The 13,441-nt window shown below is 39.4% G+C and overlaps 1 protein-coding gene across 1 annotated transcript; it reads left to right on the top strand.

The window, feature by feature from the left end:
- Window positions 1-5,698: 5,698 nt before the first annotated feature.
- On the top strand, window positions 5,699-12,048 carry aspa (aspartoacylase). Its single transcript, XM_030792846.1, has 6 exons — window positions 5,699-6,052; window positions 7,771-7,966; window positions 8,454-8,547; window positions 8,955-9,062; window positions 11,166-11,275; window positions 11,803-12,048. Exons 1-6 carry the CDS (start codon window positions 5,814-5,816, stop codon window positions 11,995-11,997), a joined length of 942 nt encoding a protein of 313 aa, XP_030648706.1. The 5' UTR covers window positions 5,699-5,813; the 3' UTR covers window positions 11,998-12,048.
- Window positions 12,049-13,441: the final 1,393 nt, after the last annotated feature.

Genomic DNA, 13,441 nt, shown 5'->3' with positions numbered 1-13,441 from the left:
TAACAGAAAAGAAGAAAAGGAAGCTGAGGACAGAAATGGAATCCTCCGGAATGGAGTCTGGAGCAGAGAATCAAGGCGACCCATTTTCTCAGGTGTTGCAGGGCGCTCCACGGAATTCTGTTTCAGACCTTAACATCACACCGTCTCCAAAGCAACAACGAAAGAAGCCCCAGCAGGAGGAAAATGCTCAGTTTTCAGCTTGTGATAATACACACAATCCTGAAGAGAATTTACCAGTAGCAAATACCAGTCCAGAAAGTTCTGCGAGTCAGGGTGGTCTCGTCGCGTCAAATAAAAAGAGGGAGAAGAAGAACGTGACAAGGTCAACGGATGCAGGGTCAGGACTGCAAGAGAGCTCTGATGAGATTAGCCAAAATGCAGACAGCCTTTTACAAGCTCCTGAAATCCAGCAGTGCAGATCTGGAAAAGAAGATCAGGAGTACACTGAGGAGACGGAGAGACATCAGGAGGCAAGTGAACTTTCTGACAAGCAAAAGACAAATAGGAAAGCAACAAACTTGTCCGTTCAACATGCAGAGAAGGACTTGAGTCAAGATGTTTACTCTAGACCAGAAAATGACAATTCTGGAATTTTCCAAGTGGAACCAGCATCTCAGGACAACGGCATGTCTCTAACAGAAAAGAAGAAAAAGAAGAAAAGGAAGCTGAGAACAGAAATGGAATCCTCCGGAATGGAGTCTGGAGCAGAGAATCAAGGCGACCCATTTTCTCAGGTGTTGCAGGGCGCTCCACGGAATTCTGTTTCAGACCTTAACATCACACCGTCTCCAAAGCAACAACGAAAGAAGGCAAAAAAAGGTGAAGAGGCCAGAGAGGGACACAAGGAGATGCATATGCAGGACGCACCGACTGTAAGTTCACTTCATGAAACATATGAAAGCCCTGAAAAAAAGAAAAAGAAGAAGAAGAAAAACAAAGAGAACGTTAGAGTCCAGCAAGATTCTGAGATAATATGTCACATTCAGAATGGGGAGATTCATCAGGAAGAAGCTGAGAAAGAACTGGCCCAGACAGACTGTGTACTGGAGGAGGACATCACGTACACTTCAACGCACCAAAAAAAGAAGTCGAAAAAGGGAGAAGAGATTGAGGGAAGATGTGAGGAGACGCACACAGACAATACACCAACTTTAAATTCTCTTCAACAAACCCAACAAACGTATGAAAGTCCTGAAAAGAAAAAGAAAAAGAAGAAGAAGAAAAACGAAGAGTTGAACTTAAAGGAGACGCATACAGACAGTACACCAACTCTAAATTCACGTCAACAAACTCAACAAACGTATGAGAGTCCTGAAAAGAGAAAGAAAAAGAAGAAGAAGAAAAACGAAGAGTTGAACTTAAAGGAGACGCATACAGACAGTACACCAACTCTAAATTCACGTCAACAAACTCAACAAACGTATGAGAGTCCTGAAAAGAGAAAGAAAAAGAAGAAGAAGAAAAACGAAGAGTTGAACTTAAAGGAGACGCATACAGACAGTACACCAACTCTAAGTTCACGTCAACAAACTCAACAAACGTATGAGAGTCCTGAAAAGAGAAAGAAAAAGAAGAAGAAAAACGAAGAGTTGAACTTAAAGGAGACGCATACAGACAGTACACCAACTCTAAATTCACGTCAACAAACTCAACAAACGTATGAAAGTCCTGAAAAGAAAAAGAAGAAAAACAAAGAAAAGATAGTAATGGAGACGCATACAGACAATACACCAACTTTAAATTCTCTTCAACAAACCCAACAAACGTATGAAAGTCCTGAAAAGAAAAAGAAGAAAAACAAAGAGAAGAATTTCAGGGATCAGCAAAATTCTGAGATAATGTGTCACACTGAGAAAGGGAAGATTCACCAGGAAGAATCAGAAAATGAACTGGACCAGATGGGCCGTGTACTGAAGAAGGACATCAAACTTTCCTCAAAGCGACAAAAAAAGAAGTCAAAAAAAGGAGAAGAGATTGAGGGAAGATGCGAAAAGAGGCATGCAGAGATTACACCAACGGTAATTTCACTTCAACAAACACATGAAAGCACTGAAAAGAAAAAGAAGAAAAACAAAGAAAAGAAATTGAAGGAGACGCATACAGACAATACACCGACTTTAAATTCTCTTCAACAAACCCAACAAACATATGAAAGTACTGAAAAGAAACAGAAAAAGAAGAAAAACAAAGAAAAGAAATTGAAGGAGACGCATACAGACAATACACCGACTTTAAATTCTCTTCAACAAACCCAACAAACGTATGAAAGTCCTGAAAAGAAAAAGAGGAAAAACAAAGAGAAGAACTTAAGAGATCAGCAAAATTCTGACACTGAGAAAGGGAAGATTCGCGAGGAGGAATCAGAACATGAACTGGACCAGACAGACCGTGTACCGAACGAGAAGAAGAAGGGAAAAAAGAGGAAAAGAAGTGAGAGATCGGCGACTCGTGAACACGTGGAGGAAAGAATGGAGGAGTCAGAGATACGTAGAGCAGGAGAAGGAGAGAATAATCCAGAGATCCAGAGTACGCAGCGCAAAGATACTGCTGAGTGTAAGGTAAAGAAGAAGAAGAAGAAGAAGAGAGAGGGAAAGGAGGAGATGAGTTCGGCTTCCACTGAGACCGGAGTGGAGGAAGCCGGAGAAAGGAATCCGGGAACGTGTAAAGAGTCGTCTGAACATTCCGCTTTGTGGTCATGTGACATAGTTGCAGAAGAAGGAGAGAAAACTCAAGCACTCCACAGCGTCCTCTCTGAAGACGCTGCTGAATGGACAGTGAAGAAGAAAAAGAAGAGGAAAGACAGAGAGAGGGAAATAAGTCCACCTGCCACCGAGACCAAATTGGGAAAAGACGGAGAAAGGAATCCCGGGATGTTTAAAGAGCCGACCGAAAATTCTCCATCACAGTCAGGTGACGTGGTCACAGAAGAAGGAGAGGAAACTCAAGCACTCCACAGTGTCCTCTCTGAAGAAGCTGCTGAATCCAGAGTGAAGAAGAAAAAGAAAAAAGACAAAAAGAGGGAGATGTGTTCAGCGTCCACTGAGATCGAAGGACAGAAGGACAGAGAGAGGACTCAGGGAGTGTTCAAAGAACTGACTGAAAACTCTGCGTTGCAGTCAGTTGATGTCGTCGTAGAAGGAGGAGATAAAAATCGAATACTACACAGTATTCACGCTGAAGACACTGCTGAATACAAGGTAAGGAAGAAAAAGAAAAAGAAAGACAAACAGAGGGAGGTGAGTCCACCTATTACCGAGATCAAATCAAGGAAAGACAAAGAAAGGAATTCCAGAATGTTCAAACAGCCGACTGAAAATTCCTCATCGCAGTCAGATGACGTGGTCACAGAGGAAGCAGAGAAAGATCAAGGACTACAGAATATGTGCTCCGAAGATACTACTGAACGGAGGTTAAAGACAAAGAAGAAGAAGAAGAAGAAGGACAGAAAGAGGGAGACGATTGCATCTGAGGGACGGAAGGACGAAGAACGTAATCCCAGAGTGTTTAAAGAGTCGACTGAACAATCAACAGTGCAGTTAGATGACATGGTAGCAGCAGGTGGTATAATCCACTACAACACAAAGAAGGACAAGCAGATGACAGAGATAGGACCGGGTAACTCGGGTCTCTGGTCGGATGAAGCGATTAAACCAACGAAAAAGAAGAAAAAAAGACACATCACAGAGCTAAAAACGGATAGTCCAGCAGGAGAAGGGGTTAAACAAAAAAAAGAGAGGCAGAACGCAGGGATGGCATCCGTTCTGCCTGACACAACGTCGGAAGAAGCGGTCGTACCAAAGAAAAAGAGGAAAAGGAAAGATGTCGTAGTGACGGTTTTAGATGATGCAGATGTTACACCAGTTAAAAAGAGAAAAAAAAAACAAAAAAATGAAAACAAACATATAGAGAAAGACACAAAACTCATTAAATGTTTAACAGAGGAATGCCATTGTGCCTTTTAGCAGATAAAAAATTTACATCGCTCTGTTACCACATTCTGATGACGTGGTCGTGACCCCAACGAACTTTGGGTTCTTATTGTCACCCGTGGTGACATATTTTCCTGAACAATGGAGTCCCTTGTCTGTTTTGTTGGAAATTGCATATGACTGCAGTCAAAAAGAGAGAGAGAGAGAGAGAGAGAGAGACAGCTGGTGCTGGAGGAACACAGATGAAGGGTATCTACAATTATTGTCATTCCGTTCAAAAAGCTGTTAGAAAGAGAAAAAGTTATGAAGTTGTAGCAAATAAAAGTATTTCTCAAATTTTGCAACTATGTACAAATATTTGTATGATGTAAATATATATATATATATATATAAGAAATGTCAAGCTATTGTAAATGTACAGGCTTGGAGAGATTGTTTTGTATATATGTGACTTGATACACACTCTTGTTTTGAAGTCTATTGATTATCAAAAAAAGAAAAACCTTCATTTTTTAAGAGTGCACTTTTTGAAATATTTTATGAAAAAAATGTAAAATGTTGCGACACAGCTTGTGTCTTTACTAAACCGACACAACTCGTGTTGTTCATTGAGTTGTGTTTGTTAAAGTACACAAAGATGTAAAGATGTCATTTTACATTTTTTCTTTAAATATTTTGAAGAATGCCCTCTTAAAAACAACTATGGTTTTGTGCACAGTAATATAGATTAGCGAATAGTTATTTATTTTTATATTTTTTTATTACAATGAATGGTCAACAATGAATGTTCATTCCTGTGATCTGGTATTTTGCACATTTTGTATTTACTGCTGCTACTTCAAGGGCAATCGGAGCCACAACGTAACGTTGACTGATTTTCGTTGTCAATGTCCCTCTACACAGCTTTTACACAGAATAGGCCTTGGTTCGCACTATCCTCCATCTGTGAACGGACTTCTGTTTACATGTCGAGCGCACTTTTTCACGCGGTCGCCAAATGGGTTTTTGATACTGTTTCTGACGTAATGATATTAAAAATATTTTTGCTAAAAAATGTGATACTCTTGTCTTTTCATAGATTCTATACTGATCGAGGAGTTTTAAGGCACATTGTGTTCTGGTAAACGATACTGGGTGGTGCTACCGCACGATACAGTAGGTTTAGTCTCAGATGAATAAACGCTACAAGGTCTCATCCGATAGTTGGTTGATTTAGTAGTAAATGTTAAATACAGTTCGCTACAATGCGGTTGACCAGTCGCATAACTGTACAGTAGTATGGCAAATCTGGCTCCCCGGACACAATCCTGTTTATAATTTCTTGCTATTCCGTATGTATTACAAACAACTGAGTTATTGGTGCTGTGCTCCTGCTCCTTGTGGTCGCGCTTAACTTGACTGCTAAACCTTTGTCGAAAAATCTGTCAAAGTGTTTGAGGTATTCATGTGACCGGTTTTGGTAGAGCTTTGGCACGTGTATCTCCATCGGAATTTCAGTAACTTTAGAAAAAGACACAAGTGAACCCTGAAAGAGTATTGGTACAACGTCCAAACGTCCAATAATCAAACAACCACTTTTTCTTCCTTCAGGTTTTGTGAAGACGACGGGCCACTTGGACAGCCAGTGGTCGTGTAGTGTTGGCTCGAGCGTTGTCAAAGCAGTGGGAGGACCGTAAAACAACCCAACCCACTCAACCGCTTAACACAGTTGAGCACGGAGCGGAGCACGATTTTCAAACGGTGGCGTTATGTAATGTTGTACAAGTAGCTTAGTCGAACTGGATAGCTGTTGCTTACAGCTCCAGTTAACTTCCGATCACTTCCACGAGTGGATCGTGGTATTTCGGCTTCGCACCTCAGAGCTTTCAGGAGGTGTCTTTCGCGATGACCTCTCGCAATGTCTCTTGCTTTCCCGAAGCCAGAAAAGTCGCTATTTTTGGGGGCACGCACGGAAATGAGATGTCAGGCGTTATGTTGGTTAATATGTGGAAAAAGAACGGAGCAGAGATTCAAAGGAATGGAATGGTGACGAAACCCTTTATCACTAACCCCAGAGCAGTGGAGAAATGCACTAGATACATCGATACCGATTTAAACCGAGCCTTCACACCAGAAAACCTCAGGTAAACAACACGACATTTATTATTTGGTCTTACGTACATGTATCAAGCTATTCTTTGCCTTTTTGCTGCCTGGTTGTGCAAAGGTCACTTAATGGCTTGGTGGTTTTAAACGAATCTGCAGACGTCAGGTTTCCGTACGCCGAGATTGTTATTGAACACTTCTCAGTGCAGAATACAATACATAAGCAACCGTAAAACTTTTTTCCTTTCCTGTGTCGTTTATATTTGACACTTATAATATACTAATGAATCGGCACAGCGATGTTGTGTTCACTGTCGAGGCTATGTCAGCTGTTTAGCGCTCGTAGACTGCCTAAGCTCAGTAAGTGGAGAAACGTGAGATAGACTTGTTATTGTTTTAAGTCAGGCAGGGGGCTGCACGGGTTTTGTCACGTGGGGTAGACTATCTGTGACAGCGTGATGCAACCAACTCGTCTGAAGTTTTGAGGAAGCTATTTTTTTTTTTTTTTTTTTACGGTACAAGAAAGTGTTACCTTTTGAAATTGTGTAAAATTAAAATTGTGTATTACCGTTGCAATCCTTTTTGTATGATACAAAATAAGTGAGAACTATTTCTAACATATCATATGTCACAGATAAAACAGTAATTACTGAATTTGTTCCCCGGGTCTTGAGCTTGCGGTAACGCTCATAAGCTTTCTGGAGATGAAGGGAGCACTTTAGATGTTATTTCAGAGGTTTGACTGTGGGCTGGAACTGCTTAGCAAATGAGTAGACAAGAAGGTAATTATTAATTGCCTTATTCAGGTAAGTTAAAATTTTCACGTGGACCACTTCACAAATGAATAAGAAATAATTGATTATATGATTTTAGATGGTCACTTAATTAGAATTTGACGCAATGACACCTGGGAGTTTTAACCTTAGGAACAGTGTGTTCCGTGAGCTCGGTTTCTAGGGAGATGGAAACAAATTCACTGACAACTTAGTTGTAAACGGCTACGCATATCATTTCTGTCCACTTGTGAAACATGCACATTTAAAATGATAAACCACACCATGTGGATGATTTTTGGGTAAATATGTTATCCCCGTTCTTCATGTAATCAGTAGTGCATCAGAAAAGCTCAGTGCTGGACCTCTTTGTCATCAGAAATGTTATTCTTGCACCCATGGATCATAACTCTGATATTTTTCACTTATTTGTTACATAAATTTCTGTGAGTGTCATCAGTGTTAACTTCTTGTGTGAGCATTTTTGACAAGTTTCAAATTATTTATTTACTTATCTATCTATCTATCTATCTATCTATCTATCTATCTATCTATCTATCTTTCTATCTATTTGCTCCTTCACAAAAATAACACATTCCATCAGAAGAAGCAGGTCCTTCTAACAACACAACTGACTCATTCTGTTAGACTGTGGAACATCTCCACCCTCAGGTGCTCAGTACACATGTACGTCTTATACTGTAGGCAGTGTGAGGCCTGCCAGACGTCATTGCTGTAAGGTCAAAACATACCCTAACCCAAGAGTACACCAGAAGGTCTTTCTACTCAGACTGGCCCTTCTAGGCTATCAATGACTGCATATCTCCTTTAACATCTATGGCATTTTGAGCCCCAGTTTTAAGTTATTTCTTGTACCCCATCAAATGCCCTGTATTTTGGGACTTTACTCACTGCACTTGCCCACTGTCTATAAGATATTATATTTTAATCATGATTGATATTTCGTTATTTTGTTCACCCAGCGGCCCATGGGATGAGGGGCTTCCTTATGAGGTGCAGAGAGCCAAGGAGATTAATCAGATGTTTGGACCCAAGGGAAGTCCAGACGCTTATGATGTTATCTTTGACCTGCACAACACGACCTCCAACATGGGCTCCACTCTCATTCTGGAAAGTTCTACTGACCACTTCAACCTTCAGATGGTCCACTACATCAAGGTGATGGATAGTGTGAAGATCTATATTAACCTGTGTGTTTCCTTAAAATTCATGTAGAAATGTTGTCGTTGTTGTTGTTTATAGAATCCAGAGCCTGTCAGATTATGTCACGTGATGAGAAAATTGTGAGGACACCACTGAGTAATGGCAGCATGATTGACATATATTAGTAACTGAAATGGTTTCATGGCGCTTTCATGAAATTAGACCTTAAATGAGAACTGGCATTGTTCCATTTGACTAACCGGAATGATTTGACTCGATTCAATTTGACTGTAATCAAAATGAGTTAAAGTCCAGTCTCTGTAGCAGGCCTCCATGTGAAGAACCTCTCAAAAGCTCTCTCTTGACCATAGTCCACTGAATCTTTTGGACTGAGAATAGCTGACCTTTACATATCAAATTTCCGTAAGTTCATGTGTGCGACAGGGGTGAGAGAGGATAAAGTGGTGTACGCTAACCATGGCATCTGTATTTTGTCACACAGAAATCCATCGCTCCAGCTAGTTGTGCGGTTCTTTTGAATGAGCACCCACACCTGAAGTACTCGACCTCGCGCTCTGTGGCTAAACACCCTATTGGTGAGTAGAGCCAAAGATCTGGAGAGTGGAAGTGCAGCCTAAATCAGACTTCAGATAACATGTTAGGAGATGTGTTTGGAAGATAAAATGCAAAGAAAGCTTGTTTGTCACATACTGTATGTGTGGACATTGAGTTGTTTTCAAGGAAACGTGTACCTGTATAATGCCTCTGGGTCAGTTTGGAGGAACGAATTAAGGGAGCGAAAAGCAAAAAGCAACATTTTTAATGTTAAACTTCAGATAGAATGTAATAAAATGTGTGTGAAAAACAGAATAATATACAGATACTTTGCTTGGCACAAGCCACAAAAGTAGACATTAACTGTGCAAGGTATTGTTTGTTCATCATTGTTGTTTTTTTGTTTGTTTGTTTGTTTGTTTGTTTGTTTGTTTGTTTTCTCTTTTAGGTCTTGAGGTTGGTCCGCAGCCTCAAGGAGTTTTAAGAAGCAACATCTTTGAGTCCATGCGAGACATACTAAAACATGCCCTTGATTTCATTGAGCTGTTTAACACAGGTAAAGCTGAACTCTAATCACTGATTAATCATTGGTCGCTTAGCAACCAGAAACGTGCCTCAGCTGTGTTTCTGAGAAGGAATTTTGAGGCTTTGGGATAAACATTTATTAAAGCGGCTAACAGCGTTTAACCTCCTTCCTCTTGGAGAAGAAAAAGAGTTTAAGCATCAGCTGCAGCAGCCTGAAGTTGGCATAGTCATGCTACATGAGATTCATGAATGTCATAAAATTTGTAGTATATGTAAATAATGTATCAGTAGTTGCATGTATGGTTTAAAAGTGGTCCCACAGACACTGTGCGTAAGCTATACATGGGGAAATTTGTACGTTTGAAAATGATTGTAATGGTCTGGGGCGAGAGAGTGTGTTGCTGTGCTGTTGTTTGTGTTCACTAAACAGCATAAATTTTAACTTCTTTTCTTTGAGTTTTTTTTTTTTTTTTAAATACAGTGTCTTTCTGTGAAACTAACTTTTCCCACTCACGTTTGAGTCTGAATACGCCATCCACCTCAGCACCGCCCCCAAATTACAGTTGTCCAGTTGTCGCATTGACTGTCAGCTGTGTATTGTGTTTACAAACCCCTCCCCCTCACCCCAAACAAACGCACACACACACACACACACACACACACACACACACACACACACTCACCCAGTCCCTTTCAACAGAAAACATGAAGTACTAGCCAAAAGTGAGTCGAGCTTGGCTGGGTTTTCCTCCATTCTGTGAATAGAATTCTTATAAGAAGTTGGAGGGTTTCCATGTCGTTCGGATCTCCTGGAGTTTCGTAATCGGGCTTTGTGCTCGCGCCAAGTTGTTGCGAACAAACGCCGCACTGTGGGGTTTGGAAAATTGTTTTTCCGTCGACGAATGTTTAACCACGTGTCGACCGAGTTGACCCCTAATTGCGTAATAGTCTTGATCTTAATAGAGCGTAAGCGTGAATGAAGCGGATCGTTGGGTCCGACCCGTTTGGAAAAGCAAAGTTTTTTTTTTATGTTACCTTCCCACCGGTCCTCAGTGCTGGTAGTTATGGCCTTTAGATGTGTACCCCTCAACTGGATTGATTTAATAAATAAATTAAATACATTTCTCATAAACTTGCCATAGTAATACTCCATTGTATATATACTCATTTATAACTGATCAGTTAATCAGTGCAGTTGTTGTTCAGGTTGTTCTTTTTCAATTTATTAGTAAATGATGAGGAGGTAATGGAATACAGACACACAGTCATATTTTTCCTAAATGTTAAAGGAGGAAATTGCTCAGTGTTTTTTTGCAGCGGTGATGTCTTGTGACAGTGTAATAGTTCAGATGAAAATATCAAGAGGTCATGTGAAAGCAAATGTTTATAGAGGTGGACAGAACAGTAAGATTGGCCAATATTTTTTGTGTGTTTACAAAGACCATCTGGCCTGGATGAACACACCACCCTGTAAAAACAACAAATATACTTTGAAATGAAACAAACCAAAGCAGGCAGAAGAGAAAGAAAAGCAACATGCTCATGCAATAAAGAACCAAATTTCCTAACAGGATATTATAGTTGTATTTACTGCATGTTGTGGATACATTGATTGATTGATTGATTGATTGATTGATTGATTGATTGATTGATTGATTGATTGATTGATTGATTCATTGATTCATTCATTCATTCATCATGTAGCATCAGTTATGTATTATTTTAATATGGTACTTTATGTCCATGTGTGCTTCATTAATATTTTCTTGTTTGGTCTAAATGATCTGGATATAGTGTAATTTAAGTGTATTGTACTTTTTAGTTATAGAGTAAGTTGAATATTATTTAGTATTCACAATCTTTCTGAAAAATTGTTGTTTTTTTTTTAATTGCTTGATTAAAGCTGTACTCATGGTCCTCACTATACTCACTATACTGGAGCTTGAATTGTTTCCCCACTTGTAAGTCGCTTTGAATAAAAGCATCAGCTAAATAAATGTAATGTAATACAATTTAATGGTCCTGTATTTACTGTAATGATGTGTTTCATAACATTTTAAGGTTTATGTTTTACATAATGTGTGTGTGTGTGTGTGTGTGTGTGTGTGTGTGTGTGTGTGTGTGTGTTTTCCAGGTGTCGAGTTTCCTCCATGTGCTGTAGATGTGTTCAAAGTCATTGAGAGAGTGGATTATCCCAGAGATGCAAATGGGAACATTACAGCTATGGTCCATCCCCATCTGCAGGTATTTCATAATTACTCTCCCAGAACACACAACACGCTGCATCAGAACAGATGGTCTGCCTCACTGAGTAACAGCCGTGTGTGAATGTATCTTTTTTTTTCCTTTTTTTTTTTTATCGCTAACACTGAGTGCTAGATGCCTGATTGTTCAAAATAACCTGTCGTTATTGCTTAGGACAAATCCTCACCGTGACCCCCGGAAATTTCTGGAAAGGCATTGCCTTTAAAGAGCGAGTTAGAAAGAGAATGAGTTCTTTTCTATGCTGCTTTAAAAAAGGGGCATGTTTTTTTTCCACACATTTCCAAAAGAGAGATGTGGAGAGGAAGGAAAAGAGAGAGAGAGAGAGAAAGAGAGAGAGAGAGAGAGAGAGAGAGAGAGAGAGAGAGAGAGAGAGAGAGAGGCTATTCTGTGAGTCAGTAATTCAGGCCTCTCTCAGTATGACTCCAGGGTCTTGGTGTTTTTCCACACAAATGTTCCAGAGAACTGGATTTACTGCCCTTTTTTTTTTTTCCCTCCCCTTTCTTCAGGACTGCGACTGGGAACCGCTGAACCCGGGTGACCCCATGTTCCAAACGTTTGACGGAAGAGCCGTCCCGTACCAAGGTTCCAGCCCCGTGTATCCAACCTTCATTAACGAAGCGGCTTATTACGAGAAACAACAGGCGTTTGTGATCACTCGGCGAGAGATGTTAGCCGCTACCGCTATCAGAAAGTCCATCTGATGGACCTTGTTCTCCAGCGGATTTATGAAATTCATAGATTCATTAAATATATTTGGCTATAATAATGATGTCAAAATGGTTTTTCAATACTTTCAATACAAAAAAAAAGTGTTAATTTTATATTCAAATTAAATATTTGTCCCCGAAGTGTATAATAACTAACATGTTTTTCAGTATTCTCAGATTACCTTCCAATTTGATATGACTACATGCGATTTTTAAAAAAAAACAAAACAAAAAACTAATATTGACTCTTATTTTGATGAATTGCACAATTAATACACAAAATGGAACATTTTACTTATATATATATATATATATTTATGTACAGAAATGAGTTATAAATGTGAAACAGTTCTACACACTGTAGCCTCCGATTCCACCATCATCTTACTCAGGAACATGGAAAACTGTAGAACATTCTCTTTCACTGCGTTTTATTCAGTGACTCAATAACTTATATAACCACATTAGACAGCCTTAAATAGCCTCAAAACAACCTCTTAGAACTGAGTTTACTGTACTTGTGCTTGTCTGAGGGAGGAGGGGTATCAATGATATGTGAAAAACGATGGCAAAATAATTATATAGTTATATTGTATGGTGTGACGTACTGTACCTTGTGTAAAAAGATCTTCTGTGGTATTAACCAGTTGATGCTGTCCAGTCATTGCCTTAATGTACCTTTGTGGGGAAAAAAAAGCTGCTTTTTGTACTAAATAAAACTAAATCAGATGGAGTATATGTCGGTGAATAACCTAAACAGAGGCAGATTCATATGTTTCTTTGGTTGCATCTTAGTTACACCTGTTTCTGTTAATTTAGCCCTGTCTCAATTTGTATAAATACTCCTGCTTTTTTCCCCCCCTTCTTTCTATCTGTGGAATTGTCAGTGCGTCGTCAATACCTGTAACGTTGCCTTGATGTCTCTGTCGGTTACCAAGCCTGTACGTTCTTTGAGAAGTCCTTTGTCAAGCTTATTCTAGTGAATTCTGGGTAATCTGCACAAGCATCCAGAATTTCCTTTAGTCTGCGACTGATGAAAATGAGCTTTAGAGATTTTGTTTGTCAACTGTAGTATTAAAGTGTAGTTTTGAAAAATGTCCCACAAAAAAAAAAGAAAAAAGGGGGGGGGGTTTACAGGGTTGTGAAACATTCCCATTGTTGCAATCTGTAATGAATTTTTACATTTCTCTTCCCTTTGAAAGTTGATGGAGAACCTTTTGTTTTTTTGTAATTGATTACAGGATCTTTTGTTTGTTTGTTTGTGTGTTTGTTTGTTTGTTGTCGTACTTTGATATCGGTTGGGATCTTAAAAAACCAACAGTGATATGATCATAATAATCTATGCAAAGATGATTTTATTTTGTGTGTGTGTGTGTTGTAAGTGTTTTGGGCATCATCTGCTGGATGGAGTCAGAGGAATTTGTTTTCTTCTTACATT

Source organism: Chanos chanos, chromosome 15 (genome assembly GCF_902362185.1).
Source record: "Chanos chanos chromosome 15, fChaCha1.1, whole genome shotgun sequence".
NCBI classification, from domain to species: domain Eukaryota; kingdom Metazoa; phylum Chordata; class Actinopteri; order Gonorynchiformes; family Chanidae; genus Chanos; species Chanos chanos.
This window is presented reverse-complemented; position numbering and strand designations above follow the sequence as displayed.